Below are 23,697 nucleotides of genomic sequence, written 5' to 3' on the forward strand. Positions count from 1 at the left end.
GTTCCAAATAACCTGCCTATCTGGTTCCTTCCCTGGAAAATGAGGTGGCAGGGAAACTGGTAAATGGGCAATCCTGGAGGTATGAGCTTTGGCTGGAGGCTCATGTGCTGGCAAGGGCCCCAGGGGAGCTAAAATTCAGGCCTCGCTCTGCATCCAGCCCTCATCCAAGCAAGGGGCTCTTTCATGGGCTTGTTTTTTTGTTTTTTGTTTTTTCTCATTATTTTGATTTATTTTACTTCAACAAAGGCACTTCCTCCCTCCCGCTGGACTGTGGTGCTGTGTCTGCCCACAGGGGTATAGGCTACTGCCCCAGAGGCAGAAAGAGACAATTTACTTGCTTGAAGGAACTCACTGCAATCCAAGTCTTAAGATGAAATGAGAAGAAAGACCCTCATGTGACACTGCTGCTAACATTTATACAAAAGTCACATAGTCAGGCTTTGTCCTTGGGAGTCATAGCTACCGGGTTATGCTGTAATGAGGGCATCTGCCTTTTACCTTGGGCAGCTATAGGACAGATCCACAGCATGTGAATTCCCTTTTACCATGGCTGTGTCCTAGCAAGACTCCTTTGTACTTCTAAGTTATCAGAAGATAAAAGGTGAGGAAATACTGCCTCAAAACTCTTCATTCCAACCTTATATAAGACCTTGAACATCACTGCCTCATGTCTCTAACCCAGATCTCTATATAATAGAAACTAAATGGAAAATAATTCATTGTCCCAGTTTTCTTAATTATGTAAAATTTAAAGCCCCATAACTCATAAGGTCAAAACAGAACAAAGAAAAAGGGGCAAGAAGAGCACATAATGATATAATTCCTCACATATTCCCAGTGAGGAAAAACTCACTTACCGGATGAAACTCAAGTGAACACCAAGAGATCGGTGTGACCCTGAGCAATCAATGCAAAGAAATACCCCATAGGTTATGCTTGCCCAGCTGGGATTTTTGGCACCACAATCAAAACACACCTGAAAGGAAAAAAAATCATTAATTAATTTATATTAGCCAAATGAGCCACCCTGTGGGATACAACACACAGCGTAGATTGAAAGCTGGTTAAAGTTCACAGATTAAATTCTGGCTATTAGAAAATACCTCACCTAGATAAAGGGGGAAAAAAACCTCAAGTATCAATTTCTTTTATTATAATGCATAGTGAAGGGAAGCTAGGATTGTACATCATCTCGAACCTGACTTACCCACGCAGCATCAGCAGACATCCTTCCAGTCAACGAATGAAACTGGCTGCTGCGGGCCAGCGTTCTCCCCCTGTGACGCTCCAGGCCTTCCTGCCTACCCTGGGCCACAGTTCCACCCCAGACAGTGGGCAGTATGTCTACCCCTCCTCTCCCAGCCAGGGGACAGGGTAGGAGCCAGCCTCCAAGATGGCCCCAAGGGTCTCTACCACCTGGCGCGTCCCCACAATAAGCCCCTCCCTCACTGACCAATAGATAATGGCAGAAGTGGCTGTGTTCACTTGAGATTAGGTGAGAAAAGACACTGTGGCTTCCTCTCTCTCGCTCTCTCGCGCACTAGCTCTAGGGAAGGCCCGTTGCCATGCCTTGAGGACACTCGGGCAGCCCTGTGGAGAGGCTTAAGTGGTAAGGAACTGAGGCCCTCGGTCCAACAGTGAGTGAGGAACTGAGGCACGGACCACCTGAGGGGCTTGGAAGCAGCTCCTGCAGCCTTCAAGTGGGGAGGCCCAGCAGGCAACCTGATCACAACCTTGGGAGAGACTGCGCCAGAACCATCCAGCCAGGCCACCCCCAAGTTCCTGACCCTCAGAGCTGAGTGAGATAATAAATGCTTGTCAGCTTAAAATGCAAAGTTTTGGGGTAATTTGATACATGGCAACAGATAATACACAGAGATGTCCTTCTATGAAATGCTGTGTCCATCTCCAACTCTGTCCCCTCCCCTTTGTCCAGGCCACTTTTGTAATTCACAAACACACAGTTCATTAACAAAAAAAAGTGCTCCCTCTCCCACTGAGGGGCAAAGAGCTCCTGAGAGGCCGGGGACCTTTCCCATTCACCTTGCTTTCCTGGTAACTGTTTGTTGAAAAGAGTTGTGTATTTTCAGTCTCCCACAGAGCCTGAAAAATAGTGCCTTACTCATTGTAAGCACTTGGTAAATATTAATTAATTAAATGAACAACTTTCAAAACTTATTTCTAGCTTGAAAATTATCACTAGCCCCTTTGACACAACTACAGTCAAACAGTATTCATCTAATAACAGGAGCATAAAAGTACTTTAAAATATACAGTGCTTGTCAAGGAAACTTATATTTAGAATATAATTCACAACAGAACAGTGAAAATTCCATTAACAGAAGAATTTTTTTTCCAGATTAAAAAAAACAACAACAAATTTTAGATATATTTTATAGGAAGTACCACATATGAGAAGGTTGTCTAAACTATAATCATCTAGAAAGATCCAGCTTCTGGCAATACAGGAGAGAAAACATGAGTGGATTTTCCAAAGGCCCTCACCATGACAAGCTCACATTAAGCAAGCAAGAATAGTGATGTGGGGTGGGAGTGGGGGTGGGGGTAGAGGACAATGAACATGAAAGGTGCTGGTGGGCTCACTTCAATGTTTACTGATCACCTGCTGTATGTTGGGCAGCGTGACAGGTACTAGAGTATAAAGTAGATACCATCACTGATCCCACAATCCCTTGCCAAGTCCCTCCTCCCTGCCAGGTGACGTGCTGTCTTTGACTCCCAAGAGCTCACTGTGCATTGGGAGAGACAGACCCAAAACTAACACCCCTTAGAGGAAGGAACCCTCCTCCCAGAGACACCGAATGCAATGACCCTGCCCAGGAACACTAATCTTCTGCAAGAGGCCCTTCATATTCTCTGACTAATTCAGTCAACTGCTAGCTATCACACATGTACCAGCTCTTAAGGAGTGCACCTGGAGCTGAGCCAGAACTGGACAATGGTGATACAGAAAGAGTCTGCCTTCATGGAGACCACAGTCTAGAGAGTGAGGCAGTTAGTTATAAGGTGGTACCTTAGTAAGTGTAGCAGTTTGATATAGTTATGAATTCCAAAAAAATATATTGGGTTATGTTTGTAATCTGGTCTGTACCTGGGCATGATTAAATCATGATTAGGACTTCTACTGGGCCATGTTGGAGTTTGATGCTGAAGTCTTAAGCTGGAGCCCCAGGAAGTAAGCACACAGAGGAAGAGAAGCAAGCCCCAGCAAGGGAGGAACCCAGGAAGCCTGAACCCTCGTAGACACTGGCATCATCTTGCTCCAACACATGGAAATAGATGGGAAGTAACTTATGCTTTATGGCCTGGTATCTGTAAGCACCTACCCCAAATAAATACCCTTTATAGAAACCAACCCATTTCTGGTATTTTGCATCAGCACCCATTTGGCTGTAAACAAGTAAACAAGAACAGGATGCAAAAAGTTTTCTAGACAGGGTCAAGAAGTCATTCAGGATCTCAAGAATAGGGTCTAAAAAGACAGTTAGTGGCAAAAGAGCCTTGCAGGAGATAGCCATGTGGACAGAAGTGACAGCAGAGATTTGGTGTTCACAGCCCAGAACAGGCAAGTTTGAGAATCACTTCTGAGGTGGCGGCAAGGCCAGCTACCAGGAAAGAGCAGTGAGCTTTCTAACATGTCAGCATCCTCCTGACCTACCAACCAGGAGTAATACCTAAACTGTAGCTCCATGAGGGCAGGGGCTGCGTGACACCTGAGTGCTCACTAAATGGAAACACGGGGGGCTGGGCAATGTGTAAGGGTGGAAAAGCTAATGAGTTCAGATTTGGATCTGTGGAATTTAAGGTCAGGAGGCTGTTAGAAATATAAGTCTGGATCTCAAAAATGACTGCCTTGATTCTCCTGTTGGGATAGAGTCTGTGCTTTGAAGAGCAGGGACTGTACTTTTTGACATGCAATTCCAAACCGAAGGTAAGCTACAGTTCTCTACAAATAAAGCAGAATCAGTTATCATCATGATAAAATAAATACATAAATAGCTTTTGACTATTTATTTTGACCAGTGATGAGAATAACGATTACAATGGCAATAGTAGCAGCCAGTATTAAATGTTTACCCGAGGGCAGGCACTGTTCTTGCACTTCAACCACTTTAGTCTTCACAGTAACCCTATAAAAGAATGCCCTGTGACCATCCCCATCAGGGTCAGCTTCTTGCCTGTGCATACAACCCAGGAAGGGCTCTGCCTTCAGAAGGGCCCACAATTGATTCAGCACTCTGCTGTCTCATCTTGAAATTCTCCATTTTTTTTCAACGAGGGTCCTGCATTTTCATTTTGCACTGAGTTCCACATACTATGTCCCAGACCTAATCCCCATTTTAGAGAAAAGGAAGGAATTGTGAAGTTAAGTAATACAGCTAAAAAGGGGAAGAGCTGGGACTGAAACCCAAGTAGTCTACTTCCAGAGCCCACTTCGGAGCAGAAAACACATCGCCATGAGGTCCTACATCTGCTAGAACATAAGCTTCCTGAAGGTATGAGCCGTGCCTTTTCATTCATCAATGTATCCTCAAGGTTTTGCCCAGTGCCCAGCACATTGAAGGAGCTCAATGATTATTTGTTGAGGGAATAACCCAAGCACTCTGTAAAATTAAGGAACAGGATAGCAACAAGGAAGGGTTTCACAAACTAAAAAACTGACACTTAACACTTTTGATGCGGAGTAAATATTCACCACACACGAGAGGAGGAAATTGGATACCATAGTCGAAAAGTAAACCGAGTTGTTTTTCTTTAATTACCTTTCCTATCTCATATATCTTAACAGTCCTTTTTTACAACCCAATTTTTAAAATGCTTATGGTTATCTGACTCTTCTACAACATTAAAACTAGTTTCATCTTTGTATAGGCAATGTTTCATACAATTACCAAAAAAAAATTGTAATCAAGAACTATGCAGTGTATTACTACAGAACATACCAGAAAATATTTTTACTTAATGCTTTTATTAATCCTATTATAGAATATAAAAACTTTTCATAGGTGTATTCTTCATAAAAAAAAAATTAATACCAAAACACAGCTAGCATTTATTGACAACTAGTATGTGCAGGTACTGCTCCAAGAGCTGTACTTGAATTACCTCATCGAATCCTCACAATAACCCTTTGAGTTAATTCCAGCTCATGCCACCATTTTCAAATCAGGAAAATAAGATACAAAGTGGTCAAGTAACCTGCCCAAGGATGACATTGCTAGAAAGTGACAGAATCTGCCTAACAATTTACAGGCAAACCCACAAGGGTCTGTTTAAATATGCTGATTTCATATTTAAAAGTGGACACATTCCCTTTGAGAAATTCAAAGAGAACACCTGTCCATCTGTTTCTGAGATAAAGCAAACAACAAAAGAACAGTTTCCACATTGCTAACTGCAGATCTTCAGCTGGTGTCGTTACAAAGTAACCACTCTTTATAAATGGAACAATCTAAACGTGCAAATCTGGAAAATACCAAGAAGGTAGCACTGAAGAACTCCTAGGGCCTTTCTCCTCCTGACTTTCTACAACTGGCAGACGTCACCCCCAATAAACTGTTTCCTTTCTCACTCCTGTGAAAATATGGGCTCCCCTCCACCATCGGGACCTAAAACAATCAAAAGCAGCTTTATTTTGTAAAACTCAAGACCTTTTTATGCCATCCTTGCAAGGCTTATGACAATACGCAGGAAGCTTGTTAACAGCTGTTCAGGTCGGAGGGGAGGGGAGGGGTGCGGTAAAGGGGGGAGGCAGGCTGGGGGCCCAGGACACCCAGAACTCCTGTCAGGGAGGGGAGGGGAGAGTCCGCGCTGGCAGGGCAGCCCTTTGCACCTCCAGGCCCCTCTCGGACCTGTGAGACTCAGCTGAGGGTGTCGCCGAGGTCACGCTGGCCTGATGTGTCATCACGACACGTCCAGCCAGTCGTCAGAAGTGGTAAAAGTTATGGGGGAACCAGCCTCTGAAGAAGGAAAAAAAGAAAGAAAACTCCAGTAACCAAAATCACAGGGAAAAGGGAAAGGGTTCAGGGTGGGCTTTCCTAGCAAGCGAGGGAAAAGCTGGCAGTCCCTGCAGAGACCCCCTGACAGCTTTCCAGATGGGAAAAGAGGCTGCCACGTCAGGCCACGGGACCGCAGCGGGCTCCGGCAGGCGCCGCGAGGAGCCCGGGAGCGCCGGCCGGCGGGAGGGGCGAGCCGAGCCCGCCACGCAGCCCGCGCCGGGGGCCTGGCTGGGGGAGGGGCGCCCAGGCGGGCCCAGGAGCCCCGGGGCGAGCCCGCACCCGTGCCCCGCACAGCCCTCTTACTCCCGCCGCGTGACAGGACCCACAGGTGGCCGCCTCCCGCCCCCCGGGCCCACCGCCCCCGAGGCCCGCAGGGGTCCCCCCGCGGGTGCGCGCCCCCTCCGCCGCTCTCCCCGCCCGGGCCGGCGAGCGGCGCGCCGGGCGGACCCGGGCCAGGCCCAGGCCGCCGCGGCCCCACAGTGCGACGTGTCACAGCCGGCGGCTCCTCCTTCGCGGCCGCCGGGGCCCCCGCGGGCCGGGCAGCGATGCCCGCCAGGCCCCGCAACCCCGCGGCCGGTACCTTGTTGGTGGGCACCGAGCGGAGGCGCTTGAAGATGGCCAGGATGTCCTGCTTGCTGGGGTCCCCCATCGTCACCACAGACCCGGGTGCCGCGGGCCGCGCCGACCGGGAAGCGAAGAGCCGGAGCGGTTGCCGCCTCCGGGAGACCGACGCCGGCCGGGGGGCGGGGCTGCGCGTGACGAGCAGGCCCCGCCCCCGACGAGCAGGCCCCGCCCCGGACCCGCCCCCAGCTGCGAGCACGCGCCGCTCTCCTTCCCCGCCCCCGCCCGCGGCAGCTCTGGCCCCGCCCCTCAGGCCGCGCCTCCGGCTCTGCCCGCGCGTGCGCGGTGTGTCGCGCGCCTCCTCGAGGCCTTGGCTTCCTCAGCAGCTGTGTGGCCGTGCGTAGCTGAGGCGGAGATTGCTTCCACGCGCTCGGCGTCAGGAACAGCGACCGCTCCGTTTAGCCATTTCCACGGGTGGAGTGTTTCCGTGGCCAGAGTCTTCTCACATACTTTCCATGCCACTCACTACAAATGGCAAAGGAGGAAACTGAGGAGAAGGGCTATCATCCAACTCCAGAGGACTCGAGCCCAGACGCCAGATTTTCACTGCTCGCCTTTTTTTCCCCTCAGATAAATCTGAGCCCAAGGTAGGAAGCTTGCTAACCCCCGGAAATCGGTTTTCTTGAAAGTGCCAGTTTCGGTTTCTCAGTGGAGAGAGAGATAACCTTTAGGTAAAAAAAACACTCGGGCTTGACCGGAAAAGACGGTAGACTTTGAACCCCAGCGCCTCCTGACCTGCATTCCACTTCCTGGCTAGTATTTCTACCTAGAACAGTTCTCCTAAGCCCATGGAGAAGGCGCTTCTTTGAAATACTGGGTGTGGAGCCACCAGAAAAATGTTCCCTGAGGCTGGGTAGTGCAGTGGAAGGAGCGGTTTTGGCGTCGATGCAGCTCGCTGCCTCCCAGCCCGGCCCAGCCACCTCCCAGCTCTGTGACCTTGGTCAGGTCCCTTCACTTCTAGGACCCTTGGTTTGCTCATCTGTACGACAGGGTTAGGCATGAAAAGTCAGTGCTGGGCGGCACAGGAGAGCACTTTGCTGGTGAAGCCCTAGGAAGGGCTTTCACAGTGAGTTGTCTTTCTGCTTTTGGAGGTTAGGAAGGTTCGCTCCACTTAAATGTCTGATTAGAGAGCCCAGGGGAAGCTGGCAGCTTTCATGGAATGAGGAATCTAAAAAACCCAGGGTTGGAACTTTCCCAAGGAAGTGAAATGTATTACCTTCCTGAACAGTATATTACTTTTGCAGACAGCTAGTGTTAGAGAGTTCTTTCTTTTGAGTCAAACTATATACCCCTGTACTTAGCCCCTGTTGGTACTAGTTTAGCGCTATTCAGAAAAAAAATCTGCACCCTTTTCCACCTGACATGTTTAAAAAGAAAAAGCCTCCATTTTCTCCCTCATGAGCATGACAGTCCCATTTACCATTTGGAACTGAAATCTTACCAAGTTTATATCAGATTAGGGCAGGGTAAGGGTATTCCACCTTCCACCAGAGATTCCTGAGGAGAAGAAAAAATAGACAAAAAAGCATCTACACTGACTGGCCTATAGGGAGGGAAAGTATGGTGCCATTTAAACACCTATCATTGTCTTTAATCTGTTTCTGGTTTTTATAGAATTCATTTTCACCTAATACTATGGGAGATATATGTCTTCCTCCCCTCAACTGAACATAAATTGCTTGGAATTAATTTTGTTTTGTCTATTCCTCTTTCCCCAGCATCTAGAACAATCTTTAAAACATAACATAAACTCTAAAGATTTGTGGAATGGGCATAGGGTGTACAAAGCTACAAAGATCACCACATTTAAAACATAATAATGAGAAAAGGCTTGGTGATATGCAAACTCCTAACTTCTCTGGGGCCCATCAGAGAGATGAGGCTGCAAGGCATCCAAGTGAACTGAATTCCAGAGACAAGCCTCTCCAAGGAAAGATGGAACATAAGCAGAGCACAGGAGAAAGAGATGGTTGCCATTCAGGTGGGCAAAAGGAAATGAACTAGAATTTTAGTGAATTCTTCAAGACCAAATGTGGGCCAGCATATTGCTCCTGGATTTTATTTAGGTTCTTGGCTATGCTGCAGAAATGAATTTCAAGAGCATGCCGGGTGAGTTGGGCCAGTAATTTATTCAGGTAGGGAGGGAAGAGAAATGGGAGAAAATAACCGAGCAGGAGTCCCAAGTAGAGAGGAAGGGGGTGAAAAGTGATATGGAGGGCTGATTTACAGACTACAAGTCCCCATTACAGATTATAAATGCCCAGGTTTTATTTGCATGGCCACATGGCAGAGGAAAAATGGCAAGAGTGGTATGCAGAGGGTAGGAATGGGTCCAGACGCAAAAGAGCAGGGGGGCACTCAGGCCTCACAGTCTGCTTTATAAACTATTAATTATCCCACCCCTTTACTAATGCAAGGGGAGGGTTCCAGCTGTTTGCTGTTTTGATTGATGATCCCATCTATCAATCCCTCAGTGAGGACCCAATGATAAAGTCCTTGGGGGAATATCGGGGCTTTTCCTGGCTTCAGAAGAAGTCTTTGTTCTGGATAGCAGAATCTTGGGGATGGGGGTCTTTCAGCAGCCATCTTGGGGGTTATTGATGTCCACATGAACTCTCTGCCAGGTTCCAGATCTGTCTATTGATTTCCTATCTTACTAGTCTGCTTCAATATTAGTTTCGAATCACTGGGGGTCCCCAGTACAAACAGAGTTCACCCTCATTCACAAGCTCTTTCCCATAAACCTCCACCAGCAATCTTTCCCCATGAGAAAAATGGAGATAGGAAAAGAGACTGCAAAGAGACACACTTTGTCGGGCAAGTAAAAATCCCCATGTTTCCTCCAGACCCTTCTCTCCTAGAAAGCAAAAGCAGCAAAGCCTTTCTCACCCAGGCAAAGATCCATTGATACCAGGGAAAAAACAGAACCACAACCCATCTACCTCTGCAGGAAGAACAGGAAATTTTTTCCCCAGACACAGGCAAAAATCCATTGCTGCAGGGGTAAGAAGAGAAACAAAATCCATTTACCCTGAGGAAAGTCAGAAAACTCTTGGGCTCAGAATCCTTTACTCTTACCAAGTAGATGTTAAATACCACCAGAGGAGGGAAAAGATGCTCCCAACCAAGACCAACTACAGGAAAATGCAGACGTTTGCTTTCATGGGGAGGGCAGGAATGTTAAAGCTCCAGCCCTGGGGCCCAAGCCATCAGAGATGAGGAATTCCTTCGACAACCTCATAGGTAGACTTGACACAGCTGAGGAACATCAGAATAGCTCTGTATGAATTATCCAAACTAAAACACAATGAGAAAAAAAGAATGAAACAATAGAACAGCCCCCAAGAGCTGATTAGAGTCCCAGAAGAAGACAGAATGGGGCACAAACAATAATTAAAGACATAAAAATGACTGAGAATTTTCCAAAACTAATGTAAGTTATCAAGTCATAAGGAACTCAGAGAAACCCAAGAAGTTTAACGATAACAATTACAGCAGGCTTCTCATTGAAAACTATGCAAACCGTAAGACAATGAAGTGACGTTTCTAATGTTCTGAAAGAAAAACAAATGTCAGTACAGAATTCATTATCCACTGAAATTATCTTTCAAAAATGAAATATCAAGCAACTGGAATTCTCATACATTGCTGGTGAGAATTCAGCCACTTTGGATAAATTTTGGCATTTAATGAAATTGGTAAATCTCTAGACAAACTGATTTAAAAAAATGAAACAAATTACCAATATCAGGAATTAAAGAAGGGCTACTACTACAGAACCTACATTAAAAGGATAATAAGAGAAAATAATAAACATTGTGTTAATAAATTCAGCAATTTAGAAGAGGAGATATTACCTAAAGACACAAACAAAAGCTCACACAGGAAGAAATAGTCTAGATAGTTCTAGTAAATAAATGGTTCTATTTAGGAAATGGAAACTGTAGTTTAAAACTTTCCTACAGGGAAGTAGATGTGGCTCAAGCTATTGGGCTCCTGCCTACCAACTGGAGGTCCTTGGTTCGATTCTCAGTGCCTTCTAAAGAAGCTAGCAAGCTGGTGCAATGGGTAGGCATGGTGAGCTGCTGCAACAAGACAACACAAGACTCAAGGAAAACTTAATGAGAGACACAATAAAGCAGGGAGCGGAGGTGGCTCAAGAGATTAAGCACCTCCATCCCACTTCCCCCCAGGTTCAGTTCCTGGTTCCTCCTAAGGAAATGAGGAAAAAGGAACAGGCACAGCAAGTGCATAACAATGAGTGGGTGGGGAGAAATAAATAAAAATCTTTAAAAATTATAATAATAAAAAATAAAACTTTCCCACAAAGAAAACTCCAGACCCAGATGACTTCTCTGGTGATTCTTACCAAACATTTAAGAAGAAATAATATCTATTTTCTGCCTTTCCAGAAAACAGAAGAGGATGGAACACTTCCCAACTCATTTTATGAGGCCAGTAAAACCTTGATATGAAAACCAGACAGAGACATTACCAGCAATGAGACTGCAACCAATACTCCTCGTAAACATAGATTCATAAAACATATAAGTAGGGTCTAACCCAGAATGCAAGGTTAAGTTTACATTTGAAAACCAAACAATGACTTTCACCACATGGACAGACTGAGAAAACAGCAATTATGTCAATAGATGCAGAAGAAGCATTTGCCAAAACTCAACATCAATTCATTATTTTTAAGAAAGAAAACAAAAATGAACAAAAACCTCCCAGCAAACTAGAATTAGAAGGAAATACTCACACAACCTTTTAAAGAACATTATGTAAAACCTACAACTGATCACATACATAATGGTGACCTATTGAATGCTTTTCCCCAACCAAAGATATCTGATTACATCACTCTTGTTCAAGAGTTCAGGTCCTAGCCTGAGCAATAAGGTAAGGAACAAGAAATAAAAGGTCTCCAGATTGGAAAGGAAGAATTAAAAGTGTTTTAATACAGAGATGATTTGAATGTCTATGCAGAAAGGCTCAAGGATCTACAATAAAAAAAATTAGAACCAATAAGTGAGTTTAGAAAGGTTGAAAATATAAAGTCAATATACAAAACTCAATTGTATGTCTATATATTGGCAAAGGTCAATGGGAAATTGAAATATAAAAATAGTTTACAGTAGCATCAAATAATGTAAAATACATAGGGATAAGCCTAAGGAAATATGTACCAGACTTGTATACTGAACATTATATAACATTCTGAAATAAGCAAAGAAGACCCAATAAATTGGGGGGAAATCACATTCATGGATTTGGGAAAAAAAATTGATCTATAGATTTAACATGATCCCAATCAAACCATCAGCATGTATTTTTGTAGAAACTGAGAGGCTAATTCTAATTTTTATAATGGAAAAACAAGGAATCTAGAATAGTCAAAACAATTTTGAAAAAGGAGTGCATGATAGGAGGGCTAAATATACCTAGCTTCACAATTTCCTATAAAATGACAGTAATCAAGACAGTGAAGCATTGTGAAAGGGTGGACATACAGATCAATGGAGCAGAACAGGGAGTCAAAAAAAATAGACGCATATATATAGGATCAATTGATTTGTGATAAAGGTGCCAGGGTAATTAAATGAAGAAAGGATAGTTTTTTCAACAATGATGCCAGAGCAAATGCACTTTCATAAGCAAAATAAAAATAAAAATGAACTATAACCCATACTTCACACCATATGAAAAAGTAATATGGAAGGATCATAGGCCTAGGTCTAAACCCTAATAGTATGTAATTTCTAGAAGAAAACATAGAAGAAAACCTTTGTGACTTTGGGTTAGGTGAAAATTTTTTATATGTAGGACACAAAAACCACAAACTATAAAATAAAAAATTCATCAAAATTTAAAAGTTTTCACAACAAACCTGCTAAAACTAATAAGATGAATTCAGCAAAGTGGCAGGATGCAAGATTAATAAGAGTCAGTAGTGTTTCTGTATACTACTAATGAGCAATCTGAGAAGGAGGTCAGAAAAAAATTTCATTTACAATAGCAACTGAAGTAATCAATTATTTAGGAATAAAGTTAATGAATGATAATGGACCTGTATTCAGGAAACTACAAAATATTGCTAAAAGAAATCAAAGAAGACCTAAATAAATGGAAGGACATTTTGTGTTCATGGATTGAAAGACTAGATATCATTAAGGTGTCAATTCTACCCAAAATGATTTACAGATTCAACACAAGCCCCAATCAAAATTCCAACAGCTACTTTGCAGAAATAGAAAAGCCAATTACCAAATTTATCTGAAAGGGTAGGGGTTCCTGAATAGCCAAAATTATTTTTAAAAAGAAGAACAAAATAGGAGGATTCTCACTTCCTGACTTTAAAGCACATTACTTAGGAACAGTGGTAAAAAAAAAAAACAGTATGATACTAGCATAAAGCTAGACATATCAACCAATGGAACCAAGTTGAGAATTTAGAAATAGGCCTTTTTATCTATGGTCAAGTGATTTTTGATAAAGCTATCAAACCCACCCAACTGGGTCAGAAGAATAACCTATTCAACAAATGGTACTGGAGAATGGAATATCCATAGCTAAAAGAAAGAAAGAAGACCCCTATCTCACACCTTCTATAACAACTCAAAATAGATCAAAGGCCTAAATATAAAAGCCAAAACCATAAAACTGGAAGAAAATGTAGGGAAACATCTTCAAGAACTTGGGACAGGTAGTGGTTTCTTAAACATTATACCCAAGCCATAATCAATGAAAGAAAAAACAGATAAATGGGACCGCCTCAAAATTAAAAACACTTTTGTACTTCAAATGACTTTGTTAAGAAGGTGAAAAGCGGCGGCGGACTTGGCCCAGTGGTTAGGGCGTCCATCTACTACATGGGAGGTCCATGGTTCAAACTCCAGGCCTCCTTGACCCGTGTGGAGCTGACCCATGCGCAGTGCTGATGCGTGCAAGGAGTGCCTTGCCATGCAGGGGTGTCCCCTGCATAGGGGAGCTCCATGCGCAAGGAGTGCGCCCCGCAAGGAGTGTGCCCCGTAAGGAGAGTTGCTCAGCGCGAAAGAAAGTGCAGGCTGCCCAGGAATGGTGCCGCACACACAGAGAGCTGACACAACAAGGTGACACAACAAGAAGAAATACAGATTCCTATGCCGCTGGTAAGGATAGAATCGGACAAAGAAGATGCAGCAAATGGACACAGAGAGCAGACAACTAGAGGGGTGTGGGAGGTGGAGGGGAGAGAAATAAATAAATAAATCTTTTTTAAAAAAGTGAAAAGGGGGAGCAGATGTGGCTCAAGCAGTTGAGCACCTGCTTCCCACACGAGAGGTCCTGAGCTCAGTTCCCGGTGCCTCCTAAAAACAAAAACAGCAAGCAAACAAACAAAAAATATTCTAGGGTTTAGGACACTAGGGGAAGACTGGACACCACACAGAAGAGAGAGGGGCAAAGAAAAATAAATGTGATGGGAAAATTCTGAGTCAAAAGTCTTGGCTTGCCTGGCATCCTCCACACTAAAGACACATTTGACTATTCAGGCTTCTGGGCTGGCAGCTATAGAGAAAAGGGGCCCCCAGGATCCACCTCCCAGGAAAGGGGAGAGAGAGGAACTCAGCCTAATGCTGACTCAGGTTTTGATCTACAAATTTGGCTGTGTCCCAAGAGCACTTCCATGCTGGGTGGGGTTAGGGCATTTTATGCCTTGAGAACCAACAAGGGACTAAAGAGATCTGACCCTCTCAATCTCCCTCTATACTAACTAGGTCTCATTGTTAAGGATGCAGGGGGAAGTGGAATTATTCCTACCTGGGAAAAGGGAGGAGGCTGCCAGCAGAAGATTGGAGAACTGTCTCTGAATAAGTTTGAATTACAAAACTCTTAGCCTCCAGGCAAGAAACTATATCACATGATCCAGTCCATGTTGCAGCAAACACACACTAACCAGGCATAAAACCAAGAGGGGCTGACAAAGCACGCCATCTGCTGGCAGATTAAGGAAGTGCATGTGAGGAAGTTAAATAAGTGAGAGGCTTTTTCTGGATTTTATAGCCTCCTACCCCGGGCCCTAGGAAGTGGGTCTGTGATCCATTACTGAATCCAGAGCCCAGTTTTGAGCAAATAACAGGGACAATCTTTAAGATCCAGGTTGAAACAAGAATCCAAGAAGAGCAGTAACACACAGCCTCCAGTAACAAAATCCCTATGAAAGAAAGAGAAATTGAGCATCTAAGTAAACTCACCTTTCCAATCAGATGCCTAGACAGCAGCAAGAAATTATGACCCACACTAAGAAAATGGAAGATATGGTTTAAGAAAAGTAATATACCAAAGCCCTAGAAGAGACACAGGATTTGGGACAACTAATTAACAAGATGCACACAATTTCCAAAATCAAATTAATGTATTGAAAGACAATATGGGGACGTGGACTTGGCCCAGTGGATAGGGTGTCTGTCTACCACATGGGAGGTCCGCAGTTCAAACCCTGGGCCTTCTTGACCCATATAGAGCTGGTCCATGCACGGTGCTGATGCGCATAGGGAGTGCCATGCCACACGGTGCCGCCCACATGGGGGAGCCCCATGTGCAGGGAGTGCACCCCATAGGGAGGGCCACCCAGCACGAAAGAAGGTTCAGCCTGCCCAGAATGGTGCTGCACACATGGAGAGCTGACACAACAAGATGACACAACAAAAAGAAACACAGATTCCCATGCTGCTGACAACAACAAAAGCGGATGAAAAGAACAACACACAGCAAATGGATACAGAGAACAGACAACTGGGGAGGGGGGGAGAAATAAATAAAATAAATCTTAAAAAGAAAAAAGAAAGATGATATGGATAAAGAGATAAATGACATCAAGAAGACATTGATGGGAAACGGACTTGGCCCAATGGATAGGGTATCCAACTACCACATGGGAGGTCCACAGTTCAAACCCTGGGCCTCCTTGACCCATGTGGAGCTGGCCCATGCGCAGTGCTAATGTGCGCAAGGAGTGCCCTGCCATGCAGGGGTGTCCCCCACATAGGAGAGCCCATGTGTAAGGAGTGCGCCCCATAAGGAGAGCCGCCCAGTGCAAAAGAAAGTGCAGCCTTCCCAAAAATGGCACTGTACACATGGAGAGCTGACACAATAAGATGAAGCAACAAAAAGAAACACAGATTCCCAGTGCTGCTGATAAGGATGGAAGCCGTTTCTTAAGAACACACAGTGAGTGGACACAGCAGACAACTGGAGGGGGAGGGGAGAGAAATAAATAGAAAATAAATCTTAAAAAAAAAAAGAAGACATTGATGGGAGCAGATGTGGCTCAAGCAGTTGAGCACCTGCTTCCCACATGGGAGGTCCTGGTTTCAGTTCCCAGTGATTCCTAAGAAAAAACAAAAAACAAGCAAAACAAATGAAAAAACAATCTCAAGGGAGCCAATGTGGCTCAGTGGTTTAGCATCAGCTTCCCACATACAAGATCCCTGGGTTCAATCTCTGGCCCCTGGTACCCAAAAAAAAAAAAAAAAAAAAAAAAAGATGTCATTTAATGAGCACAAAGAAGAATTTGAAAACCTGAATGGAAAAGTTAACAGAGCTCATGGGAATGAAAGACACAATGGGTGAGATTAAAAAAACACATTAGAGGCATACAACAGCAGACTTGAAATGATGGAGGAAGGAATAAGTGATATTGAGGACAGAAGAGCTGAAATTGAGGAATGAAAAGAAGAGAAAGAAAAAAGAATGGAAAAACTTGAGCAGGGGCTCAGCAAGTTGAATGACAACATGAAACACAACAACGTATGTGTCATGGGAGTTACAGAAGGAGAAGAGAGTGGAAAAGGAACACAGAGTATTTGAGGAAATAGTATTATTATTTGAGGAAATAATAGATGAAAATTTCCCAATTCTCACAAAAGAAATGAACTTACATGTCCAAAAAGCATACCTCAATCATAACAAACCTGAATAAACTCCAAGACAGTTACTACTCAGAATGTCAGACCTCAAAGATAAAGAGAAAATTCTGAGAGCAGCAAAGGAGAAGCCACCTATCTGTAGCAGTATGATATTATTGATGAATTCTAAAAAGGTTCATAACTTTACTTGATTATGTAATTTTAAAAACCTCTTGTGCCAGTGGGGTGTTGAGTCCCCACCCGCTGGGGACTCAGATAAAAGGAGTGGCAAAGGACATAGTTAGGGGTTTTTGATGTTGGAGTTTGATGCTGAAGCCTTAAGCTGGAGCCCCAGGAAGAGAGGAACCCAGGAAGCCTGAACCCTCACAGACATCAGCAGCCATCTTGCTCCAACATGTGGAAATAGACTTTGGTAGGGAAGTAACTTTTGCTTTATGGCCTGGTGTCTGTAAGCTCCTACCCCAAATAAATACCCTTTATGAAAACCAACCAATTTTTGGTATTTTGCATCAGCACCCCTTTGGCTGACTAATACACCATCACACACAAGGGATGCCCAGTAAGACTTAGTTTGGATTTCTCATCAGAAACCACGGAGGTGAGAAGACAATGGTATGATACAATTAGGAGATTGAAAGAGAAAAACTGCCAGCCAAGAATTCTTTACCCACAAAATTTTCCTTTAAATATGAAAGTGAGTATAAAATATTCACAAACAAAGAGAAGCTAAGAGAGTTCATAAAAATGGTCCACCTTTGCAGGAAATATTAAAGGAAGCCTTAGAGCCAGAAAGAAAAGAGAGAGAGGCTTGGAGGAGAGTATAGAATAAAGAATAGCAGAAAGGATAACCAAAAGAGTAGAAAGACAGGAAGAGGGACAGCTTACCACATGGGTCAGGAGGCCCTGGGGATTGAACCCTGGACCCTCCATATGGTAGGCAGACACTCTTATCAGTTGAGCCATGTCCACTTCCCAAGACTCATCTTAGATCCAGGGATACAAACTGAAAGTGAAAGGTTGGAAAAAGATTCTCCATGCAAATAGTAACCAAAAAAAAAAAGCACGGGTAGCTATACTAATATTGGACAAAACAGACTTTAAATACAAAAATGTTACAAAAGATACAGAAGGCCATTATAGGTTAATAAGAAGAACAATCCATCAGGAAGATATAAAACAGTCATTAATATCTATGCACCTAACCAGGGTCCCCAAAATACATGATACAGACACTGGCAGATCTAAAGGGAGAAATAGGTATCTCTACTTATAGTAGTTGGAGACTTCAAAATACCACTCATATCATTAGATAGAACAAGTAAACAAACGATCAACAAGAAAACAGAGAACTTGAACAATATGATAAATGTGCTAGACCTAACAGACATGTATAGAACATTGCACCCCAAATCAGTGGGTTATACGTTCTTCTCAAGTGACCACAGATCTTTCTCCAGGATAGACTACATGTTAGGTCACAATGCAGCTCTCAATAAATATAAAAAGATTGAAATTATGCAGATGCACCTTCTCAGATCATAATGGGAATGAAACTGGAAATCAATAATAGACAGGAAAAAAATAAATTTGCAAATGTGTGAAGGCTAAACAACACACTCCGAAATAGTCAGTAGGTCAAAGAAAAAATTGCAAGTGAAGTCAGTAAATATATTGAGACAAATGAAAACAAGGGAAGTGTACTTGGCCCAATGGATAGGGCATCTGCCTACCACATGGGCGGTCCACGGTTCAAACCTCGGGCCTCCTTGACCTGTGTGGAGCTGGCCCATGTGCACTGCTGATGCACACAAGGAGTGCCGTGCCACGCAGGGGTGTCCCCTACATAAGGGAGCCCCATACACAAGGAGTGTGCCCTATAAGGAGAGCTGCCCAGTGCGAAAGAAAGTGCAGCCTGCCCAAGAATGGCACCACACACATGGAGAGCTGACACAACAAGATGATGTAACAAAAAGAAACACAGATTCCTGGTGCCACTGATAAGGATAGAAGCGGTCACAAGAACACACAGCAAATGGACGCAGAGAGCAGACAACTGGGGGGGAGGGGAGAGAAATAAAAAAAATAAATCTTAAAAAAAAATAAGTGAAGCTAATGTAACTGATGCTGTAAAAAAATAAAAAAATAAAAAATCTCCCAACAAAGAAAAGTATAGGACCAGATAGTTTCATAGGTGAATTCTACCAAACATTTCAAGAATTAACACCAATTAACACCAATCTTGTTTAAACTCCTCCAAAAATTTGAAGAGGAGTGAAAATTACTGAACATGTTTTATGAAGCCAGCATCAACTTAATACCAAAGCCAGATAAAGACACTAAAAGGAAATTACAGACCAATCTCTCTAATGAACATAGATGCAAAAATTCTCAGCAAAATACTTGCAAATCAAATCCAGCAGCATATCAAAAGACTTATACATCACAAGCAAGTGAGATTTATTCCTGGTATACAAGGCTTGTTCAACATAAAATCAATCAATGTTATGCACATTAACAAACTGAAGGGGGGAAAAACCACATGATCATCTAAATTGGTGCAGGAAAGGCATTCAACAAAAATCCAGCATCCTTTCTTAATAAAAACACTTCAGAAGTTAGGAATAGAAGGAAACTTCCTCAAAATTATAAAAGGCATATATGAAAAACCCACACCCAACATCATACTCAGTGGGGAAAGGATGAAAGCTTTCCCTCTAAAATTGGAAACAAGACAAGGATGCCCACTGTCCCCATTGTTATTCAACATTTTGCTAGAAGTACTAGCTAGAGCAATTAGGCAAGAAAAAAATTAAAGGCATTCAAATAGGAAAAGAGGAAGTAAAACTTTCACTATTTGCAGATGACATGATCCTGTATTTAGAAAATGTCTATGAAAAAGCTACTTTACTAATAAATGAGTTGACCAAAGTGGCAGGATAAAAGATCAACATGCAAAAATCAGTAATGTTTTGTATACTAGTACTGAACAATCTGAGGAGGAAATCGGGAAATATTCCATTTACAATAGCAACAAAAAGACTCAACTACCTAGGAATCAATTGAACCAAAAAAAATACAGGACATATATGCAGAAAACTATAAAACAATGCTAAAAGAAATCAGTGAAGACTAAACAAATGGAAAGACATTCCATGTTCATGGATTGGAAGACTAAATATCGTGAAGTTGTCAATCCTTTGCAAACTGATTTATAGTCAATGTAATACCAATCAAAATTCCGAAAACCTACTTTACAGAAATAGAAAAAGCATTTACCAAATTCATTTGGAAGGGAAGGTGCATTCGAATAGCCAAAATCATGCTAAAAAAAGAAGAGCAACATGGCAGAAAATTCACTGCTTGATCTTGAAATATATTACAAAGCTACAGTGGTCAAAACATCATGGTACTGGCATAAAGATAGACACATTGATCAGTGGAATAGAATTGAGAGTCCTGAAATAAACCTGCACCTCTATGTCCAGCTAGGTTTTAGGGGGGGTTGTTTTGTTTTGTTTTTGTTTTTGTTTTTTTGAGGTACTGGGGGCAGGGGATTGAACCCAGGGCCTCGTATGTGGGGAGCGAGGGCTCAATCACTGAGCCACATTGGCTTGCCTGAGTTGGTTTTATTGTTTCTTTTGCTTGTTGTTTCTTTCTGTTTTTTCAGGAGGCACTGGAAATCGAACCCAGGACCTCCCATGTGGGAAGTGGGCACTCAATTTCTTGAGCCATATCTTCTCCTGCAACTGGTTTTTAACAAATCTACCAAGTCCATGTTAACGGGGCAAAACAGTCTCTTCAACAAATGGTGATGGGAGAACTGGATATCTATAACTAAAAGGATGAAAGAGGACCCCTATTGCACTCCCTATACAAGAATCAACTCAAAATGGATCAAAGACCTAAAGATAAAAGCCGGGACCATAAAACTACTAGAAGAAAATGTAGGGGAACATCTTAAAGACCTTGTGGTACGTGGTGGTTTCTTGAATCTTTCACCCAAAGCACATGCAACAAAAGAAATCATAGATCAATGGGACCTTCTCAATTAAACACTTTTGCACCTCACAGGACCTTGTCAAAAGGGTGAAAAGGCAGCCAACTCAATGAGAGAAAACATTTGGAAATCACTTGTCTGATAAGATTTTAATATCCATGATATATAAAGAGATGTTACTACAACTCAACAATAAAAAGACAAACGACCCAATTAAAAACTGGCCAAAAGACTTGAATAGACCTTTGTCCAAGGAAGAAATACAATTGGCAAAAAAAAAAAAAAAAAACCATGAAAAAATGTTCAACATCACTAATGGTTAGGGAAATGCAAATCAAAACTTCAATGAGATATAATTTCACACTTATCAGAATGGCCACTAAATAAGACAGAAAGGCGGCAGACTTGGCCCAAGTGGTTAGGGCGTCCGTCTACCACATGGGAGGTCCGCGGTTCAAACCCCGGGCCTCCTTGACCCGTGTGGAGCTGGCCCATGTGCAGTGCTGATGTGCGCAAGAAGTGCCGTGCCACGCAGGGGTGTCCCCGCGTGGGGGAGCCCCATGTGCAAGGAGTGTGCCCCATAAGGAGAGCCACCCAGTGCAAAAGAAAGTGCAGCCTGCCCAGAAATGGCGCTGCACACACAGAGAGCTGACACAACAAGATGACGCAACAAAAAGAAACATAGATTCCTGTGCCGCTCACAACAGAAGTGGACAAAGAAGATGCAGCAAAGAGACACAGAGAACAGACAACTGGGGTGGGCGGGGGAAGGGGAGAGAAATAAATAAATCAATCTTTAAAAAAAAAATAAAGACAGAGAACTACAAGTGTTGGAGAGGATGTGGAGAGATAGGAACACTTATTCACTGTTGGTGGGAATGTAGAATGGTACAGCAACTTTGGAGGACTGTTTGACCATTCCTAAAGAAGTTGAATATGGATTTGCCATGTGGTCCTGCAATATCAATACTGGGTATTTACCCAGAAGAACCAGAACTGAAAGCAGTGACATGAACAGACATCGGCACATTGATGATCCTAGTGGGGTTATTCACTATTGCCAAAAGTTGGAAACAACCCCGGTGTCCATCAATTGATGAATGGATAAACAAACTGTGGTGTATTCACATGATGGGATATTATGCAGTAAGAAGAAACGAAGTCATCAAACATATGACAACATGGATGAATCTGGAGGACATTATGTTGAGTGTAGCAAGCCAGAAACAAAGAGACAAATATGAAGTAAATATATTGTGTAACATATTGTATGATTCTATTTATATAAAATATAAATCAATTTATAAAGATGAAATTAGATTAGTGATTATGGAGGGCTGGGGAAGTCATGCTAAGGGGTGTGGAGTGTTTCTTTTTGGAGTAATGAAATGGTTCTAAAGTTTTTTGTGGTGATGAATGCACAACATTGTGATTATACTAAAAGCCATTGAGTATACACTTTGGATAGATCATATGGTATGTGATTATATCTCAATAAAATTGCTGAATAAATAAATAAATAAATGTGCAAGTATAGCCAGAAATAGCAGCTATGTACAGCAGGGGTAACAGAGAGATTGAGAGGTGAAGAATTTTCTTGTTTACTCTTTCTGTTTTTTGTTTATTATTATTATTAAAATAATGAAAATGTAATAATGATTGAAGTGATGAATGCACATTTTTGTGATTATACCAAATATCATTGATTGTATGTACAATTGGATGAATTGCATGCTTTATTGATAGGTACCAATAAAATTGATTTGTTTAAAAAAATAAGCTATGGACTATAGAGAGCAGTAATATTTTGACGACATTCTTTCATCATTTGGAACAAATGTGTCACAATAATGTAAGTTGTTGGTATTGGGGTGATATATGGGAATCCTGTATGGTATGCATGATTGCTTTGTAAACTCACAACTTCTCAAATAATTCTTTTAAATTTAATTTAATTTTTCTTCTTTTTAATTAAAAAAAAGATTTCCCCTCCAAAAGTTATTAAGAAAATGAAAAGAAAAGCCAGACAGTGGGAGAAAATATTTGCAAAACACGTATCTGATAAAGGACTTGTATGCAGAATATATAATGAACTCTCAAAATTCAATAGCATGATTAAAAAAACACCTCATTTTAAAATGGACAAAAGATTTGAATAGTCACTTTACCGCAGAAGATATACATATGTCAAATTTGCACATGAAAAGATGCTCAGCATCATTCATTAGTCATTAGGCAAATGTAAATAAAAACTACAATAAAATACAATTAAACCCCTATTAGAATGGCTAAAATTTTTAAAACTGTCAATACCAAGTGTTAACATGGGTGTGGAGAGATTAGAATTCTCATGCATTGAGAAAATTGGAATGTCCATTAGCAGATGAATGGAGAAGCACGTTTGGTGTATTTATTCAATGGAAAGCTACTTGCCAATGAAAAGGAACCTGAGCCAGGCAATAATATAAATGAACTGCCAAAGGATTATGCTAAGTAAGTGAAGCCAGTAACAAAAGTCTACATAACATCCTGGAGAAGACAAACTGTAGGGGCAGAAATCAGATTAGTGGTTGCAAGGGCCTGAGGAAGAACGGAGGGGACTGACCAAAAGAAGCATGCACAAACACTTTGGGGTGATGGAAATAGGTATCTTGATTGTGATGGTGATTAAATGACTGTATATGTTTGTCAAACTTAAAAAGGACAAATTTTACAGAATGTAATTTGTAACTCAATAAACCTGGCTTTTGAAAAAAAGTTGTTGAATGAACGAGTTTACTGAGTGCCTACTATATGCCAGCTATGGTTGTAGGTGCTTTAAATGATATTGTTTGATCCTCACCATGACCCTTCCAGGTAAATATTGTCCTCTTTCACAGAGAGATTAGGTTACTTTCCCACATTCGCAGAGCTAATAAGCAGCTAAAAATCATGGTTTCAGGGTTCAAACCCAGGTCTGCCTGACTTCAAAGCCCATGTCTGTTTCCTTCTCTCCAAAGATATCATATGCTCACTGGTCAATCTTCCCAGGCCTCAGTGACCTTTACGACTGGGGCTTCCACTTGGCCTTAATTGCTTGCTGGATCATCACAGATCTAACCTGGGAGTTCACCCCAGAGACCTTTTGTGCTCGGAGAAAGAGAGCAGAATG

General features: G+C 42.5%; 1 protein-coding gene and 1 long non-coding RNA gene across 3 annotated transcripts in view; one reads left to right on the forward strand and one right to left on the reverse strand.

Annotated features, from left to right (window-relative positions):
* Nucleotides 1-6,816, reverse strand: part of ARFGAP3 (ARF GTPase activating protein 3) — a 76,849-nt gene extending 70,033 nt beyond the window's left edge. Inside the window, exons 1-2 of the mRNA XM_058308879.2 lie at nt 6,601-6,816; nt 858-976 (exon numbers count right to left, since the gene is read on the reverse strand). Coding sequence (XP_058164862.1) covers nt 858-976; nt 6,601-6,669 — 188 coding nt within the window. The 5' untranslated portion in view covers nt 6,670-6,816. The remainder of the gene's footprint in view (nt 1-857; nt 977-6,600) is intronic.
* Nucleotides 6,817-6,912: 96 nt separating this feature from the next.
* Nucleotides 6,913-11,714, forward strand: LOC111758832 (uncharacterized). 2 transcript variants are annotated; one of them, XR_011650329.1, is made up of 3 exons: nt 6,913-7,228; nt 8,360-8,622; nt 11,054-11,714. It is a non-coding gene; the product is annotated as an uncharacterized lncRNA (long non-coding RNA). The 2 variants fall into 2 exon arrangements; XR_009188378.2 differs by lacking the exon at nt 8,360-8,622.
* The last annotated feature ends 11,983 nt before the right edge of the window (nt 11,715-23,697 follow it).

The sequence above is a fragment of the Dasypus novemcinctus genome, chromosome 12, assembly GCF_030445035.2.
Source record: "Dasypus novemcinctus isolate mDasNov1 chromosome 12, mDasNov1.1.hap2, whole genome shotgun sequence".
Lineage (NCBI taxonomy): Eukaryota > Metazoa > Chordata > Mammalia > Cingulata > Dasypodidae > Dasypus > Dasypus novemcinctus.